The sequence below is a fragment of the Hypanus sabinus genome, chromosome 21 (assembly GCF_030144855.1).
Source record: "Hypanus sabinus isolate sHypSab1 chromosome 21, sHypSab1.hap1, whole genome shotgun sequence".
Classification (NCBI taxonomy): Eukaryota; Metazoa; Chordata; class Chondrichthyes; order Myliobatiformes; family Dasyatidae; genus Hypanus; species Hypanus sabinus.
In genome coordinates, this window is record NC_082726.1 from 27,375,219 (window position 1) to 27,395,619 (window position 20,401).

Genomic DNA, 20,401 nt, shown 5'->3' on the forward strand with positions numbered 1-20,401 from the left:
CGGCACACTACAGTAATAATTCAGTTGCATGGGGAAAGGTATAGAGGAGGATTCATTAGCATGTTTGGACTTGTTCCAGTGGAAATCTAGAGCATTTTCACCAATGATCATAGAATAATAAAATCTACAGCACATTACAGGCCCTTCAGCCCACAATGTTATGCTGGCCTTATAACCTACTCTAGAAACTGCCAATTACCCTACTGCATAACATTCTATTACATTGGATTTTTCCTTGGAGCTGTGAAAGCCGACGAGATGACAGATGTACAAAATTCTGAGAGGCATAGATAGGATAGTGGGAAATTTATGACTAGATAGCATAATAAATGATGAAAGCTAGGGAAGAATTTTATCCAAGGATTATTGAACTAGGGAATAAACTGAGCTGATGGGAGACAGATACAATGTTGTATTTAGTTTCACTACAGTGCTGGACAATCAAAATAATATACACGTCTTGTTAGCAGCATGCATGTTAAATAAAAGGGCCCAATTCCATGCTTTTTTTTACTGCTTCCTTCATGTTAGCTCGGGGCACTAGAGTTGTATTGTAAATAAAGATTTGGATGTTGAGAAACTAATTTGATAGGGAAATCTCAAGCAGCTAGTTCCTCAGAGGCAATGTTAATCATGCTGTGCAATGAACTTTTAATGGCCTAAATCAGACACAACCTTTTTTGGATCTGCATCACTGAAGGCAGCATACATACAACTATAAAATTAAAAGCAGAATTATTAAGGCCAGCAAGTCAGTAATAAATTCAAAATTAGTTTTACATACGTATAAACAGAATAAACAAAGCAGTTCAAAGTCAAAATAACATCTAGAGCCACCAGGAGTTGAATTGTATCACTTCCACAATTTCCAATTTCAGCCAAACATTAGGTAAAGCTACTGAAGTTTTCTTAAAGGAAAATCTTCAAGTCAGTGGTTCAGACATTTCATGTCATTAGAACCTTCATCTGTCACTACATCGCAAAGTCCAATGGCATAGAAGGTCTTGCTAAGAGATCCTAACATTTCTTAGAAGTGGGCAAGTTATTACTAATCTCACGCCACAGGAATGAACACCTGCTAGTGTATGGGATGGGAAGGAAAATAGCAGTAGTGACAAATAAAAATTGTTCTGCAGAAGACATTTAACTTCTGGTATTGAAAGCTGGCAGGGATTTCAAATTTGTGCATTAGGCTGGAAAGAGAAAGACAAATTTAACCATCTGAAATAAATGCTTCATTTTTAACTAACCAAAAAAATTAATTCAATTTTAATTAAGATTAAGAATGTGCAAGACTTATTACTACTATAAATTTTTAGAGATGAGAAGATTTCACTGCCATATTTTACAAGTTAATTGGGGGGGGGGGGGGGGCTTCCTTTGTACGATTGCTTGACGAAGCACAAGGGTGATCAGTTGAGTGTAGGTCTGGAGACCATAGGCCAGATCCATCACAATCCAGCTAAGTTCAACCACACATCAAAAAACTATTAGAACTGAAAACAAGTATTCTCCCCCCCCCCCAAAAAAAAAAAACAGGCCAGCAGGTCTTTCCTTTCCAATCAATACTTTTTGTCTGACTATTAAACCACCAGAACAAGCTCAATATTTATTGATCAAGCATGAATGTGAAGAAAGGTAAAGCAAAAAATTTCCCGAAGTAGAAAGTTAACAGCATAGATGCAGAGTCTACATGCTGTGCTGGTGGAGATCCCCAATCTACTCAGTCATAACTAAAATGTTTGTTTTACTATTGCTCTTGAACATCCAGAAGTTGCACTCTTAAATTTGCAGTTCACTAAATGGCAAAACTACACCCACTGTGCATGGCAACATTTAGTTTACAAGGATGAAATAGCAACCAAACCCAAATTAAAAGTATCTAATCTCCACATTAGCACAGCACCAAACGAAGCTGCTGCAATCTAAACTGAATGGCAGTTGCATTTTGTTAAGATGATTTTCATGCAACAGGACAGGTTGAATCTGTAAAAAAAAAAGCCATACAGCCTATAAAGGATTTTCCACTTGAAAATCTATGTATACACACAGGAATTTTGTTTTGGCAAACAAAGCAAGAGAAGCCAATCTTTGGACATGAAGTAACTAGTTGATCCAAGTGCAAAATTTCAATCTAATTCAATGATCTTAAAATTTAATAATATACTGAACCTCAATTTAAATTTGTCAAACCAAAATGAACATGTGAAAATTCAAACACACAAAATGCTGGTGGAACACAGCAGGCCAGGCAGCATCTATAGGGAGAAGCGCTGTCGACATTTCGGGCCGAGACCCTTCGTCAGGACTAACAGAAAGGAAAGATAGTAAGAGATTTGGAAGTAGTGGGGGGAGGGGGAAATGCAAAATGATAGAAGACCAGAGGGGGTGGGATGAAGCTAAGAGCTGGAAAGGTGATTGGCGAAAGTGATAAAGAGCTGGAGAAGGGAAAGGATCATGGGATGGGAGTCCTCAGGAGAAAGGAAGGGGGGGGGGGCACACCAGTGGGAGATGAAGAACAGGCAAACAACTAAATATGTCAGGGATGGAGGGGCATTAACGGAAGTTAGAGAAGTCAATGTCTATGCCATCAGATGCCATCAGTATCTGCAGATTTCCTCGTATGTGACAAATTCAATTGGTTGTGCTCTCAAATTTGGTTTGATGTGGGGATTTCGGATAATGTCAGAAGTCAATAACAGTTGCTCGATGATCTAAACCACATTTTAAAAGAATGGGAGAATGGGATTTAATTTGGGAAAAAGACATAACAGTGTGAAGATTATGGATAAGTAGCCAAGAAAAAAAAATGCCAGTGCAGCTTAAGAATTATTATTTTTGTGAAGCGATGTGATGAAAATGGCTGCAAAGCAAAAAACTAATGATGTGACAAAAAACAAATAAGCTAATTGAGAATAGTAGTTCAAACAGAATGCAAATAAGCAATAAAAGAATAAATACAATGAAGTTAGAAAACGTTTGTGTTTTGACACATTCACAAGAAAACTACAGAACACTTTAAGGGTCAATAAAACATCAATAATTAGACAACCTTGAACCATTTTTTGAAAATCTTAAAATGTTGTGTGCCATGATGATTGATCCTTGTGAAAAGACATGCAAGCTACATGGCTTTGGGAAACAAACAGAACTTGGTCACACATGTAACCAAAATGAGTTAATTCCTTGTAAGCATTTGTCTACCCAAGATACACGGTGCTGCTTAGCCCACTCAAATGAAAATTATTTTAGAACAAGATCAATGCAACTATAATAGAAAAGGTAGTGCAGGGTGTATGGTAGTTCTCAGTATATGCTGAGACTCGGTGATATTGTCAAATTTTCCTTCCTCCAATCCCAATAGTGGATTCTGGTTAACAGAGACACATTAGGATCAGTATATTTTGGCTCAAGTGCATTTTGGTAAGTCTCCTGTCCTAATTAAGTTACAAAGTGTACCAAATAAGCAAAGGGGCTCACAACTATTTTCTTAAAATATTTTTTGTTCTTTGAGAGTTATCACAAATTAACTGATGGCTCAATTAATCAGAATACACTGTATTTTAGTTTTTTTTTCTTATCCCAAACTTCGTGTAATTTGGTCAGGAAGAAAAGCTCATGCTATGAAAAAAATATTTTTACAGTAAACAATTTGATGGACCAGCTGGATCTTCACCACTTAGCAATTTAACTGTTGCAGAACATGGGTATTAAAAGGATCCTGAAATACACATTATTGAACAATCCACCAAGTAAAACTCAACATGCTTAAAACCTATAGCTTAATTTAGAAAACTGAAAGTTTTTTTTAAAAACTTAAAAAACTCATGCTAATTAAACTGTCAATGAGGCAAATTAATAACGAGTATGAGTACAATCAACTTGCTAATATGATGGCTGAGATAAATGAAACAAAACAAAGCTCAAAGCAGAAAGCAAGGCATCAACTATTTCAATTACAATTTATGAAACAGTTCGTTGGTCAAGGAATGCGCAGACTAAGATTAACAATCCTTACAGCTACTCGCAAATTGAACCCGAGTCTTAAAACCACTGCTATGGCCTCTACCTTCCACGAGTTATTAACTGCAACCAAAAACTGATCAAGAAACATGGTTAATGTTAATTACATACCAAGTGCTGCATTTTTACAGCTTCAAGGGGATAATCTCCTTTAGCAGTTTCTCCGGACAACATGATGCAATCTGCACCATCTAGTACAGCATTAGCTACATCACTGCCCTCGGCTCGGGTGGGTCTGGGTTTCTTGATCATGCTCTCCAACATCTGCGAGTACAAAAAAACATAGGTATAGATATTCTTCATGAATGTTTCATTCCTTGTACCTGGTCTCACATACCAACAGAAGCTGATTCTCCTATCACCCCTACGCTAGGGCAATTTAGAGACAGCATGGCAACGGGCCTTTCCAGCCCACCAAACCTGTGCTGCATGTGACCAATTAACATACTAACTCATACTGTATGTCATTGGACAGAGAAACCAAGAGCACCTGGAAGCTCACAATCACAGGGAGAATGTACAAACTTTTTTTTTTTTCAGAACTTGGGTTACTGGTGCATGTTAACCAGTACAGTGCCATGCTGCCCTTTAGTAGACAATTTAGTAGCTGAGCTTTGAAAGGTAGTTATGAAATTTGTGAACTGGGAAGAAGATTCCAGAAGACAAAGCAAACTGCAAATATGAAGCACTGGGGATTGAACCTGTATTACTAATTGCCAAACAGTGACAGATCTGTAATCTGTACAAGCTTAATACAACTATCCTTCACAAACATGGAATGCAGCCACACTAGGGACACTATTCATCACAGGCCTACAATTTTAGACCTAATTTTTGGAAGTGGACAGGGAAGAAAGGAGAAAACTATACCTGGGTAGCACAGATGACAGGTTTGCCTGCTCTGTTACAACGTCCAATCATCATTTTCTGAGCGAGGAAGACTTTCTCACTTGGGATTTCAATGCCCAGGTCACCACGAGCAACCATGATGCCATCACTGGCCTCCAGGACCTCATCAAATCTGAAATAAAAATGTACTTAAGTAGCCAGTAAGGACTCTTCATAAATCACACAGCCTATAAATGATGGAAGAACAAACATGGCTGCATCTCCAAAATAACTGGATAAAAATAACTATATACTTCCACTTGATGGAGTCAGATCTTTTGAAAAGACAAAACACTTGCGTGAAAATATGTGATGTTTGACACCTTCATGAACAGCAAATGAATCCAGGCTTAATTCAATTCCATTAGTAATTCAAGTGCATGGAACAGTTACTTGGAGTTAGGATTACTGATGACCCATCAGTAGGTTTCAGGGCTCAAAAGGTTTATTCTTGATGTTATAATCTGCACTGTACTTTGCAACTGAAGCTGTACTTATCATACAATTGTAATGCTATTGACCACTCACCGACGCACTCCCTCGTGATTCTCTATTTTGCTGATGATTTTGATCTTCTTTCCTTTCTCACCAAGGACTGCTCGCACAGCATCAACATCAGCACCCTTACGAATGAAGGAGGCAAACACCATGTCTACTCCTTGTTCCACACCAAATTTTAGGTCTTGGATATCTTTTTCTGATACAGCTGGAAGGTCAACTGCCGCTCCCGGCAAATTGACACCTTTTTTGCTGCCCAGAAGACCACCATTCTCAACCTCAGTATTACAATAATCTGCACCTGTAAAAGGAATAAAGCAATGTAAATAACAATAAGCAAACCAGTGATACAGATATACATAAATCAAGGAAAAGCAACTGAATGATAAAAATCCAACAAGAGCTAGACAAAAACATATTTGCACCTCAACAACCTTCCAAGATTTGACTAAGTAAACAAATTTACTATTCTTGACTGTCCAAGGCTGGTATGGTAATGTAGCAGTTAGCTTAATGCTTTATAGCACAAACAATCAGAAGATCAGGGTTGAATTCCTGCTACTTGATTGTAAGGAGATCATATGTTCTCATGACTGTGTGTGTTTCCCCTAGGTACTCTAGTTTTCTCCCACATTCTAAATACCCAGGTTAGGTTTAAATCTTGCTTTTTAAAACCGAAGCAACAGGCTGAGAGTGAAGGACTAAACACAGCTCGGAGAGAAGCCACTTTTAAAAAAAACTGATCGAAGGAAACTGCACAGGCACGTGACATAGCGCACCAAAGGTTTAAAAAAAAAAGACTGCCATATGCAGCAGTCATCGGAGTAGATTGAGTCAGACTGGGACAGTTTTGGCTCAACAGGTTTCGGTGTGAACAGGCAGAGGACAGGGTAGGTTCCGGTAAGTTTTGTTTGTTTAGAGTAGAGAGAATGTCAGGCAGGATATGGGAAGTCAAGGAGACCTCTGGTCTCCCTGACAATGACACCTGGAAGTGCATCCAACTGCAGCTCCTAACAAACCACATTAGGGAACTGGATGACCTCCAAATCATTTAGGAGAATGAGAAGTTTATAGATAGCTTCAGGGAAGTAGTTATGCCAAAGGAGCAGCACACAGGTAATTGGGTTACCGTCAGGCAAGGGAAGGAGAAAAGGCAGGCTGAGCAGGGCTGCCGTGGCCATTCCTCTCAACAAGTATACCGATTTGGATACTGTTGGTGGGGGGAGGAGAGGGAGAGAAGAGAGCGGGATGATCTACTTGGGACAAGCTGCGGCAGCCAGATCTCTGGCACTGAGTCTGGTTCTGCAGTGCAGGGGGGTGGGGAAGAAAAGGAGAACAGCAGTGATAAGGGACTCGATAGTTACAGGTACAGACAGGAGGTTCTATGGTCGTGACAGAGACTCCCGGATGGTTTGTTGCCTCCCGGGTGCCAGGGTCAGGGGTGTCTCTGATCGCATGCACAGCATTATGAAATGGGAGGGTGAGCAGTCAGATGTCATGGTACACATCGGTAACAATAACATAGGAAGAAAGAGTGAGGAGGTCTTGAAGAGCGAGTATAGAGAGCTTGGTAGGAAGTTAAAAAGCAGGGCCTCGAGGGTGGTAATTTCAGGATTGCTACCTGTGCCACGTGCCAGTAAGGGTACGAATAGGATGCTCTGGAGGATGAACACGTGGCTGAGGAACTGCTGTAGGGGGCAGGGTTTCAGAATCATTGGGACCTCTTCCGGGGCAGGTGGGACCTGTACAAGAGACAGGTTACACCTGAACAGGGAACCCAATATCCTTGCAGGGACATGGGAACTAGAGTAGATAGTGGAGTGGGCGGTGAAAATAAATGTTAAAGGTTCAAGCAAAGTCACAAATAGAAGGGTTATGTGTGGTGGTAACAATCTTCTGGAGGTGTGTCTATTTCAATGCAAGGAGTATCATGGGGAAGGCTGATGAGCTGAGGGCGTGGATTGACACGTGGAATTACGACATTGTAGCCATTAGTGAAACTTTGCTACAGGAGAGGCAGAACTGGCAGCTTAACGTTCCAGGGTTTCGTTGTTTCAGACGTGATAGAGGCAGAGGGATGAAGGGTGGGGGGGTAGCATTGCTAGTCAGGGAAAATGTTACAGCAGCGCTCAAGCAGGACAGATTAGAGGGCTTGTCTACCGGAGCCATATGGGTGGAGCTGAGAAACAGTAAAGGTATGACTACATTAATGGGATTGTGTTATGGACCACACAATAGTCAGTGAGAATTGGAGGAGCAAATCTGCAGAGATAGACAACTGCAGGAAACAAAGTTGTGATAGTAGGGGATTTTAATTTTCCACATAGTGATTGGGACTCCCATACTGTTAAAGGTCTAGATGGGTTAAAGTTTTAAAATGTGTTCAGGAAATTTTTTCTACATCAATATATAGAGGTACCAACTAGAAAGGTTGTAATATTAGATCTCCTATTAAGAAACGAGTTAGGACAGGTGGCAGCAGGGTGTGTAGGGGAACACTTTGGTTCCAGTGATCATAACACCATTAGCTTCAACTTGATCATGGATAAAGATAGATCTGGTCGTCGGGTTGTGGTTCTAAACTGGAAAAAGGCCAAATTTGAAGATATGAGAAAGGATCTAAAAAGCGTGGATTGGGACAGGTTGCTCTCTGGCAAGGATGTGATTGGTAAGTGGGAGGCCTTCAAAGGAGAAATTTTGGAAGTGCAGAGTTTGTATGTTCCTGTCAGGATTAAAGGCAAAGTGAATGAGAATAAGGAACCTTGGTTCTCTAGGGATATTGAAACTCTGATAAAGAAGAGAGAGATGTATGACATGTATAGGAAACAGGGAGCAAATAAGATACTTGAGTATAAAAAGTACAAAAAATACTTAAGAAAGAAATCAGGAGGGCTAAAGGAAGACATGAGGTAGCTTTGGCAGTCAAGGTGAAGGATGATCCAAAGAGCTTCTACAGGTGTATTAAGAGAAAAAGGATAGCAAGGGATAAAATTGGTCCTCTTGAAGATCAGAGTGGTTGGCTATGTATGGAACCAAAAGAAATGGGGCAGATCTTAAAATGGGTTTTTTTGCATCTGTATTTACTAAGAAAACTGGCATGGAGTCAATGGAAGTAAGGTAAGCAAGTAGTGAGGTCATGGAACCTATACAGATTGCAGAGAAGGTGCTTGCTATCTTGAGGCAAATCAGAGTACATAAATCCCCAGGACCTGACAGGGTATTCCATGACCTTGAAGGAGACTAGTGTTGAAATTGCAGGGGCCCTGGCAGATATATTTTAAATGTCTGTATCTACGGGTGAGGTGCCAGAGGATTGGAGTATAGCTCATGCTGTTCCGTTGTTTAAAAAAGGCTCTAAAAGTAATCCAGGAAATTATAGGCCAGTAAGTTTGACGTCAGTAGTAGGTAAATTATTGGAAGGAGTACTAAGAGATAGGATCTACAAATATTTGAATAGACAGGGATTTATTAGGGAGTCAACACAGCTTTGTGCGTGGTAAGTCATGTTTAACAAATCTATTAAGAGTTTTTCGAGGAGGTTACAAGGAAATTGGATGAAGGGAAGGCAGTGGATGTTGTCTACATGGACTTCAGTAAGGCCTTTGGCTAAGTCCCGCTTGGGAAGTTAGTTAGGAAGGTTCAGTCACTAGGTATATATAGTGAGGTACTAAATTGGATTAGACATTGGCTCAATGGGAGGAGCCAGAGAGGGGTAGTGGAGGATTACTTCTCTGAGTGGAGGCCTGTGACTAGTGGTGTGCCACAGGGATCAGTGCTGGGTCCATTGCTAATTGTCATCTATATCAATGATGTGATAAACTGGATCAGCAAATTTGCTGATGATACAAAGATTGGAGGTGCAGTGGACAGTGAGGAAGGTTTTCAAAGCTTGCAGAGGGATTTGGACCAGCTGGAAAAATGGGCTGAAAAATGGCAGATGGAGTTTTATACAGACAAGTGTGAAGTATTGCACTTCCAAAGGAAAAACCACGCTAGAACGTACAAGGTAAATGGTAGGGCACCGAGGAGTGCAGTAGAACAAAGCGATCTGGGAATACAGGTACAAAATTCCCTAAAAGTGGCGTCACAGGTAGATAGGGTAGTAAAGAGAGCTTTTGGTACATTAGCCTTTATAAATCAAAGTATTGAGTATAAGACTTGGAATGTTATGCTGAGGTTGTACAAGGCATTGGTGAGGCCGAATTTAGAGTATTGTGTGCAGTTTCGGTCACCAAATTACAGGAAGGATATTAAAAAGGTTGAAAGAGTGTAGAGAAGGTTTACAAGGATGTTGCCAGGACTTGAGAAACTGAGCTACCAAGAAAGGTTAGGACTTTCTTCCCTGAAGCGTAGAAGAATGAGGGGAGATTTGATAGAGGTATATAAAATGATAGTGGGTATAGATAGAGTGAATGCAAGCAGGCTTTTTCCACTGAGGTTAGGGGAGAAAAAAACCAGAGGACATGGGTTAAGGGTGAAGGGGGAAGTTGAAAGGGAACATTAGGGAGAGCTTCTTCACACAGTGATTTTTTTGGACTTTTTATACTCAAGTACCTTATTTGTTCCGTTTCCTATACATGTCATACATCTCTCTCTTCTTTATCAGAGTTCCAATATCCCTAGTGAACCAAGGTTCCTTATTCTCATTCACTTTGCCTTTAATCCTGACAGGAACATACAACCTCTGCACTTCCAAAATTTCTCCTTTGAAGGCCTCCCACTTACCAACTATATCCTTGCCAGGAAACAACCTGTCCCAATTCACACTTTTTAGATCCTTTCTCATTTCTTCAAATTTGGCCTTTTTTTTTCAGTTTAGAACCGCAACCAGTGGACCAGATCTATCTTTATCCAAGATCAAGTTGAAATTAACAATGGGTGTGTGGATTGAGCTGCCAGATGAAGTGGTAAACGCGGGCTCACTTTTAACATTTAAGGAAGAACTTCGACAAGTACAAGTTCCCAGGCTATCCGAAGGTAGAGCATTCCTTTTGTAAGCCGAAATGTCGTAAAGCGAAGAAGCAATTACCATTCATTTATATGGGAAAAATTTTTGAGCATTCCCTGATCCAAAAAGTAACCTACCAAATCAAACCAAGTAACAGATAAAAACCTAAAATAACACAAACCTATAGTAAAAGCAGGAATGACATAATAAATATACAGCCTATTTATATAGTAGAAATATTGTATGTAGTGTAGTTTCACTTATCAAAATCAGGAAGACAACGAGCCAAAATACAAACGTTTGTAGATTTGGTGAGAAAATAATCGGCACGTATACGCATGTGCACACAACTGCCAGCATAAGGCTTCATGGTCATGGTAGTCTTTTTCAAGGTACACACACGTATAAAGTGGGAGTCCTTTTTTTCGTAAAAGTGAAAATCCTCTTTGATTAGCGAAAACAGGTACTAATGTGGTCCTTCTTAATAGCAAGCTGTTGTAAAGCAAATGTTCAAAAGACGGGGGCCACCTGTACTTGGATGAGAAGTGTCTGGAGGGATATGGTCCAGCTGCAGATCAGTGGGAATAGGCAGAAAAATGGTTCAGTATAGCCAAGAAGGGCCAAAATGCCTATTTCTGTGCTGTAATGTTCTATGGTTCGTAAGTAGTGGACATGCTATAGTGACATCCGTGACCTACCCACAGAACATCAGACTGTATTGGTCATGATCACAAATGACATTTTTCACTGAACGTTTCGATATTTTGAGGTACATGTGACAATTAAGGCTAATCTTTAAATCTCCTGTCTAGAATTGCACAGATTTGAAGCATTAGGTCAACTTAAATATCCTCCACATTATTCTAACAAGCCATTCAGTTCAGGGAAGCTTAAGAATAAACACTAGCCTTCAAGAATGTCCCAATTTCCTGAAGCAACTTAAAAAAAATCCAGTTATGAATAACAATGAAACAAAATCCAAAATTTAAATGCTCACACATCATGCCATCACACATGTCAGAAGATGTGATGAAAATGAATTGCAAGCCAATCTCAAGGTAAAGCAGGCAGAATATTGTAATTAATGCCAGAGAGCAGAAAATGCTTTTTCTTTAAATCTGAAGTACACAACATTAATCAACCAAAACTGCAATGCTCCTAATATTAGGATAGTCCGCAGCACAACACTGACCTATGTCCAACACACGGAGACTAATTAAGCCATCATCTACATAGATTCGGCTGTTTTTCTCAACCACTTTAGTCAAATTCTTGTAGTCCACCCACAGAATATTTTCATCACATTTTTCTTTATAAGCATCATCGAGTGTGACTTTAAGGTTAGCTCCTTTCTTAAGTTCAACTTCAGCAGTGCCACTCTGCAGGAAAACAAAAAGGTAAATCAGACAATTTAAGTTGACACAAGCGAATGCAGATGCTGCTGTCCAGAAAGTAGAGGAACTCAGTGGATCAATTAGTCACTTCTGTGGGAGAAAAATTATTGATGTTTTGGGTCAAAAACCTGCATCAGGATTGAGAGCAGTGGAATGAGATGGCTAATACAAAGAGTATAAGAGTATAACTTTGGGTCCATGTAGATAGATATAATACAATTTAAACTTGTTGTGATTACTTAACAAATACAATATGCACACCATATTTTATAAAGAGAAACCTCTGCAATCCTAGCATATCTAATCAAGAATGGTGGACAATTAAACAGCTAATGAGGTTGCAATTCCAATGATGGCAGGGATCAGCTCAAATGTGAAGGCATAGGGATTCCCAAGCATATTCAGCCAGAATGACAAAACAGATAGCCTAGTTTCCAATGAGCATGTGGGCACGTGTGCAATGCACAGTGGGATACCATAAGTACAAGTGCAGGAACGTGTTATAAGCTGCAGTAGAGTGCTCAGTCTCCCAATCATAAAAGTGGGGGGAAACAAAGGTGATGACTGTTGGTCAAGTCACTGATCACTTCACTTTAGATAATTGCTTTATATGGCAGTGTTCAGCCTGGCAGCAACATTGGAAACATTTGGGGATTGTTAGAAGAAAATTCCTTTTTGCCCTCAGTACCACAATGGAGTAGATCTACCATCTTAAAGTCCCAGCTCACAGTGGAAAGTTGAAGGTGGGTGAACTGCTGCTAGCATCCTTAGGTGAAAGAAACTGCCTGGTAGCAACTGCCTCTCCCCCCCTCCCCCCAATGTGCCCAAACTGTATACCAGCAATGCACACTAACAGTCTGCAGATAAAGATATAAAAAAAACCATGCCAAATAAAACAAATCCTGCCATGTCTGAATACGCAAGCAATTGAGACAGAAATTAAAGGAATTTCTACTTTAAACAGAACATACAATGGCTGCAAGGTCAAATTAACAGCTCCTATTCCTGATCCTCAGACTTATGAATTAAAATTGTCATTTTGACATTTATCAAATACATTTAAACTGACAAAATCAGTGCAAAAAACAGAAAATGAAGATTTACAACAATGGTTCTCTGGCTTAAAAACTGCATCTGAAATCAAATACAATCATTTCCAAATTGTAATTATTTGCATTTTCTACACTGAGGCATGGCTGTTTTCCCCCCTAAAAACTGACAACTAGCTTTAATTGTAAGTATCTTCAATGAGATGACAAGTTCATTTTTCTAACCACCTACTGTACACATCATGCTCAGAAAGAAATGGAACAGCATTTGAATGCAAGCTGAACTTAATGACCAATTCAGCCTAGATTAGTGTTGCCCATTTCAATTGCCAGATAAAAATTAGCAAGCTTTGTTTACCATAATACTTTACCACAAAGACTAACCACATTGTAACAAAATATGCTAGTCTACCTCTAACTTCACAAACCCACAAGCACTGAATTCAAATGAAATATTTAAATAGAACACTTACTCCCTTGATGAGTCCAGTGCGGATTTCAGGTCCTTTTGTGTCCAAAGCAACGGCAACTGGCCTATAGTTGATAGGGTTGTCAGCAAAGCTTTCTGTGGCTTCACGGACATTTTTGATAGTTTCTGCATGGTACTGAAAGGAAGAGTTCAATTTAGGTTTATTCTGCAATTTGAAAGATTTAAGCTTCCTTCTGAAGAAAAATTTTGAACAAAGTTATTATAGTTCAATACTACACATGGACATCCTACTGCAATAATGTATACTTCACAACATAATTTGACAATATTTTTGAAAGTGGAATGTCCAATTTTATGCAAAAACTTGAACCGGAAGAATACACGGAAATGCCTAACCTTTAATATCCTACACAAATAAAGACCATATAAACATGGACAACATTAATCAACTTAATTCATCTGCAAGAAACGTACAACAGACAAATGAAGCACTCCAATCCTCGCTAGCAAGGTCACTATCAGCCACAGTGTTTTCCACCTTACAATCCCAAACCACCAAGGCTTATGATCCAAAAGATTAGCAGCTGAAATAAGCTACTTTAGAACATTTGGAACTCCTCTCACCTCAATAGCAATGTATCTCCATATATACATATATACAGGTCTTTGAAAGAAAGAAGGTGCCAACTACAAAATCTGATCTGGGTAAATAAGAACAAGAAATAGGAGCAGGATTAGGCCATCTGGCCTGTCGAGTCTGTTCCACTATTCAATAAAATCATGGCTGATCTGACCATGGACTCATCTCCACCTACTTGCCTTTTCCCTACAGTCCTTAATACCCTTACTTTTCAAAAATTTATCCAATCTTGTCTTAAGTATACTTAGCCTCCGCTGCTTCAATGGGCAGAGAATTCCACAGTCACCACTCTTTGGGAAAAGCACTTCCTCATCTCCATCCTAAACTTACTCCCCCAAATCCTGAGGCTAAATCCCCTAGTTCTAGACTCACCCAACAGTGAAAACAACTTTCCTGCCTCTATCTTATCTATCCTTCTCATAATTTTATATGTTTTTATAAAGATCTCCTCTCATCTTTCTGAACTCTAGCGAGTACAATCACAGGCAACTCAATCTCTTATCATAGTCTAAAGCAGAGGGGTCAGAACCGTTTACTGTGCAAATTCTTCCAATGGAAAAGCTAAAACAATTCAGAAATTAATCCACTCCTAATGTTACCTTTATTGACAAGAACCACAAGCAAATTTACATTATTTTCACTACACTGATTGCTGGCCATATAAAGAATTACAACACTTTGTGCCAACAATTTACATGAGAACAGAGGATCAGAGCAATTATGCTGCAAAGGCTAGACAAGAATAAATCTATTCAGAGGACTGACATTCTCAAATAGTTTTGCTAACAATTTTAGTTATCACACTAGTTCTTGTTATTGTACTAAATGTCAAAATCCTTCAGTTCCATTGAAAAGCAAATGAAGAGCTTTATTCAAACTTGAGACCAAATAAAACTTTGAATTTTTAAATTAATGCTTCATGGGTGCAGATTTCAGACATCTGGGAAAGGAATAGATACTACTAATTTCTGATCTGTAGCATCTTATGAGTGCAAGATTTGAAGTTCAATTTAAGTTTGCATAGTGGCAGGTTGTACAACTGTTGTTACAACTCCATCTAAAGTGCATTCTTAATTCTTTTGGTGCTGTATCCCTTTATCTGCATGCATTCCCAGGTGCACTGGTTTTCTCTCAAATCCACAAGTGTGGGTGGACACTTAACTGGGTATTAATTTGTCCTCTTTTATGAGTAGGATTGGCAGGAAGAAGGGAAATAATTAAAGTTAGGGGAATGTGGGGAGGAAACAAAAATTACAGGGAAAATTAGTGGGCAAATGAGATGATGCGAACTAGCACAAGGCCAAGCAAAATGGCCTCCACATCACAAGGAGAAAAATACTGAAAACAGACCAATTCTACCAGTATTCCATTACTGTCCATTTATGATATGAAAAGAAATTGTTAGTTCAATTAAGCATGCTGGAATTTCACCAAGTGATAGTGCCAAAATGCAGCCAATATTCCAGGAATTCAAGTATTCAAAGAAGCTAGGATATCAGACTAGATCAGTCAAGTTATACATGTCATAACAGGAACTTAAATGATGAGGAAAATTATTATTTCTGCAAACAGACTCCAATTAATAGAATGATTCTTACATTATTTATGGTATACAGGCAGTCCCCGGGTTATGAACGAGTTCCATTCCCGAGTCCATTTTTAAGTCGGGTTTGTATGCAAGTCGGAACAAGTACATCCAGTATTATTTAGCATCAGTTAGTCAAATGTTTGTCTTAGTATATATTTTACCTTTCTATGCATATAAAACACTTAAGTAACCTATGTATTCCAATAATTAAACCACTAGTTGCTTAGTAATAATTGTGGCTTTCATTGGAGCAAGGCCTTTCACATGCTCCATTATTCTCACTTTATCCTTTAAAATTGTTCCGATTGTTGACCGACTGTAGCCTAACACCTTTCCAATAACTGATGTTTCACCTCTTTCCAAACGTTTCATTATTTCCAATTGCGATCGCTTCCCGACAATGCAACAGAAACACTGCGGGCGGCAGGTCCTGAGGACCACTGCACTGAATTCCCCGGGTCTTAAAGCCCACCGCACTCAGACAGGTTAAATGGGACAAGTGGGGGCTGTGCTGGGTTTGGGTATTTCATCCTCCACTATATTCCGTGCGGGAATTTAAACTGGAGGTGGCAGTGTTTTTTTTTTAAACAAGTTCGAGTTGTGAGCTCAACACCAACCCGGCACGGGAGCAATTTGTCACTGGATTGAACTCGGGAACCTCCGGTCTCGAGTCCAGCACTGATCTCATGGCGCCACCAGCCGACCAGAGCTCACTCAACACTGTCAATGGCAGCGACTTAAAATGGCAGACGGTGTTGCAATCCGACTTAAAATTGTGGACAGCCTTCTCCTTCCTCGATTCGTAAGTACGAGTTGTCCATAAGTCGGACATTCGCAACTCGAGGACTACCTGTAGTATACTTGAAGCTTTCAGTGTTGGCTGGAAATGTATGAAGTGGATACAATTTGTTACATGAATGCCACAAGATCTATATATAGGCAAGCTTGATCAATGGATCATATTACATTTCATTTGACCTATATCACGCAGACAGTTTTAACAGCTGAAAAGATCTTGTAGTCACAGCTGTCCTTGCTGACTAGCCCGTTTTTGATAGGTCAAACAAGTAAAACCCTGATCTTTGACCTAATAGTCTTCTAATTGCTTTGAACTTTCTAAACAAAATTTATCTTAATAATATGCAAGGGATCCCTGCAATTTGCCCATAAAAATCCAAAATTGACCATTTCCAGTAGTTATGGTTGAAGGACAGTTACAAGCAAATTAACCTTTAAACTAGTAATTTAGCCAGATGATTTCCTCCTTCCTCCAATCAGTTACCGGAGGTTATCGCTACCAGAACAAAGAAAGCAAATCACTAGATAAGTACAAATCTGTATTTAAACCACAGTATTTATAAGAATAATCCACAAAAATCCATTATGTTTAAAAAGAAAAAAAGGCTACACCAAATATTTTTAAACCCATGATGTTGCATTAAAAACAAATGAAATTTTAGGATTCAATATGGAAAAATCTATCTGCTCAACGTTCTTAGTTTTCACCAACTTCATATTCCTATATAAATTTTGTCTCCAGTACCATTAAACTTCAATCATAGCATTCTCCAACCCTAGTTGTGAACTCTTTATTAAACCTTAACCCTCATTTCTGGCTGGTAATCTACACTGCAATATCTCAAAATGTTGATACATTCTTCTGAAGTTGCAATGCCCAGAATATTTTTAGTGATACAAGTGGAATCCAATTCTATTCTTAGAAATAAACTGGTTATAATTCTTTACTCCGATACCCAGATCAGCATGAGCATCTTTTTAAATTTGCCTCAGCATCCAAAATCCAGTAAGAAACTTTAAGTACAAGCAGTATTTCTATCATGTGTTACATCCCTAAGAAACCTCATGTTATAGCAGAAGCTACAATTGTTCTCAAATCATATTCAAACAGGTTTTCCTGATCATGCTATGATCAATTTAGTCTGCATAATGCAAACAGATCTCCCCTCATCCATTAATCTTGCCATGGAATGACATATTACAGTAGATATACCTGTATTGAAATTGCCTTGGAGAGGGAAACATTACCCATTACCTTTTTTAAAAAGAATGTTCAATTGGTAACCTCACTCTTCAGAAATACCAAGTTTAGCAGTTTTTTTTGTACCAGGACTGAAAAATTGTATGCACCTTGACAGTATCTACACAATAAGCAGCAGAGTGAGTCAAAACTGTTTATGGGTTGAAATTGACAACTTGTTACAAAACAAAGCCCGGTCTTATTTTCCACTCTCTGTTAAAGGTGTACAACTACTTTGTGCAATTAAAACAGCTGGCTTTAGAGCAGAATGAAAACCAGACCTGCTGACTTGTATTAAATACTTGTATCAGCACAAAGCCATTCATGTTCCAGTTCAGAGCTGAATTACCTCATGTGTTCCATGTGAAAAATTCATTCGTGCAACATTCATTCCAGCTTTGATCATCTCTTTCAGCGTCTCAACAGATCTTGATGCGGGACCTGAAAATAATCACAATGGAAAGAGAGCAAAGGCCAGTCAGAGGCTTCTGAATGACTGAAACCCAATGTTACATTAACTTAAGATATTCAACTAACATTTCCAAGTTACATACAAGAATCAAGAATGTGAAAAGCTAATCAAGTCAAAATGGAAATGATTGAACAATTTTAAAAAATTATCAGCTTTAATTTGGATAAATAGATCAAATATACACAAGAACTGTGCACTCCAGAAGGGAAACAATGGAATACTCAAGGTAGTTGGCAAGTAAAACTTCACAGATGAATTGGAGTGAGAGCATTTGTGGGATTCATAAAATGAATTATAGAAGTCACTGGGAAGATGGGCAAATCAAATCCATTTAGATACACAAGCCCATATTGCCTTGACCAACATCCTCCAATAAATTTGCCCAACAGAACATTAAAACTTTATTACTGTTTGTAGAAATAATTTCAAATATCCACGATGCTCATATAGAATTTTCCATTTACAAGACCACTTCCAAGTTCTCATATTAACAAAATAAGGAAATACACATCAACCATTTCCATTCCAGCAATCAGATTCCATGCCAATTCTGACAATTATTAGCAGCCCAAGTTCAAATTTCCTGCATCGCCGCACCAACCCATCGCCACTGTTTTGGTAGTGCAATTAGCAAAATCAGCTGTTGGAACTGTTAAGTAATTTCTGTGTTATCCTGCATTTATCTAGATAGATATCTGATGGATAGGGGAATCAAGGGATATGGGGACAAGGCAGGGACTGGGTATTGATAGTGAATGATCAGCCATGATCTCAGAATGGCGGTGCAGACTTGAAGGGCCGAATGGTCTACTTCTGCACCTATTGTCTATTGTCTATAACGTGTGCGAATCTAGCCCGTCATGTCTTCATTGAAGAAAGGGAGTGATTCTTGAGATGTAAAGTGCAAACACCACAAATATATATGAAACTCCAACCTACCTACCAGTGATTTGACAAAAATCATTAGGCTGGAACTACACAGGTTCCAATCATTCCACATTTCTGGTGGTCAACCTGTACTACGTTGGGTGCCTTTTAATATCCCTAAAACTTTAACCAAGTTCCCCTCTATACAACCCTAGTGTCTGCACTTTTTTTTTGCTGAACTACACTCCAACTCTGTACTCCACTCTTTCATAAAGACAATAGTAATTTATTTTAAAGCCGACATGCAAATCTTCTAAATAATTCGTCTAATCCTAGGTTAAGTGTTGCATATAAACAATTTACTTTGTTTAAATATAGCACAATCCTGTACATAAATAGTTTGCAGCTGAAAGTCAGTGAACTATCATCAAATATGGATTTTAATTTCAAACAGTATACCAAAGCTGTTGTGCAGAAAGCTTTGACTTTTCTGTAAGCTTACCAATGGTACAAATAATGCCAGTGTTGCGAGCAGTTGTTGCTTCAGAGTCTATATCCAACAAGCACAGGTGCTCCAGAAAAGTGTCAGCCATAGCAGCATGCAACTGCTGCCGTTGAATGAAGGCTGTTCCCATTTCATGCTGTGCATCTTTTGAGGTTGGCATGGTTGCTGCTGATTCTACCCTGGAAAGGAAAAAGAGAACGTCAGCCTGGGCCATGCAGTGAGGTCTCCAGATATGCAAGCCAGGGCAGCACAATATGCAGAGCAAGCTGTTGCCCATCTATGAACCTTCCCCTCTCCACACATCTGATGAACCCAAAGGGACGACAGAGACCAATACAGTGTGGTACCAGCAGCATCGCAGGAGTTACTAGTCAGCGATGAATTTAAGATTAAGGACTCCCCCCCCCCCCCCACAGTGTTTACTCCCAAAGCCTTCCCCATGAGCGGATATAGCCGCAAGGCAGCAGAAGTTTGAGATCAGAGTTTCCAGATGAGCTGCCAACCATGGCAGACAATCCCCATCTGCCCGATGCAATGGTTGGGCAATAATACGACCTTGATGCTGGAATTCTGAAAAACACAAAACACTGGATGAACTTACTTAACAAATCAAGCACCACTGATGGGAAGGGAATAAACAATCAATATTTCAGGCTAAGAACCTTCAACAGGATTGGCAAAACAAATAATTTGTGGGTTGTCCTGTCCATTAATTCAACCTCCACAGATTTCAGTCTCAATGAAGGTCCTCAGCTCCAAAACATTAGTGTTTATTCCCATCAACAGATGCTGACTAATTTGCTGAGTTCCTTTAGGATTTGTGTATTACCCTAAAAGTCAGAATATTTTTTTTAAAAACCACACACCCATCAATTCTGCAAACAAAAAAAAACAATAAATAGCAATGTAGATTTTCTTTGGAAAAAAACAGCTACACAAAGGTGCAAGCACCCAACTGCCCTAGTTCATAAGAGAAAGGGAATTGTTAAATTACTGACTTTTGTTAATATTGCAGATCTCATGATGCAAGAAAATTAATAACTTCATTTAAAATAACAAGT

At 39.1% G+C, this 20,401-nt stretch overlaps 1 protein-coding gene across 2 annotated transcripts in view; it reads right to left on the minus strand.

Annotated features, from left to right (window-relative positions):
* The window catches only part of pkma (pyruvate kinase M1/2a), a 42,360-nt gene that overhangs the window by 12,008 nt on the left and 9,951 nt on the right, over nt 1-20,401 (minus strand). For both annotated transcript variants that reach the window (XM_059946190.1, XM_059946191.1), the window contains exons 2-8: nt 19,338-19,519; nt 17,846-17,937; nt 13,274-13,405; nt 11,550-11,736; nt 5,440-5,710; nt 4,894-5,044; nt 4,135-4,287 (exon numbers count right to left, since the gene is read on the minus strand). In XM_059946190.1, the coding sequence (XP_059802173.1) occupies nt 4,135-4,287; nt 4,894-5,044; nt 5,440-5,710; nt 11,550-11,736; nt 13,274-13,405; nt 17,846-17,937; nt 19,338-19,500 (1,149 nt within the window). In that variant the 5' untranslated portion in view covers nt 19,501-19,519. The remainder of the gene's footprint in view (nt 1-4,134; nt 4,288-4,893; nt 5,045-5,439; nt 5,711-11,549; nt 11,737-13,273; nt 13,406-17,845; nt 17,938-19,337; nt 19,520-20,401) is intronic.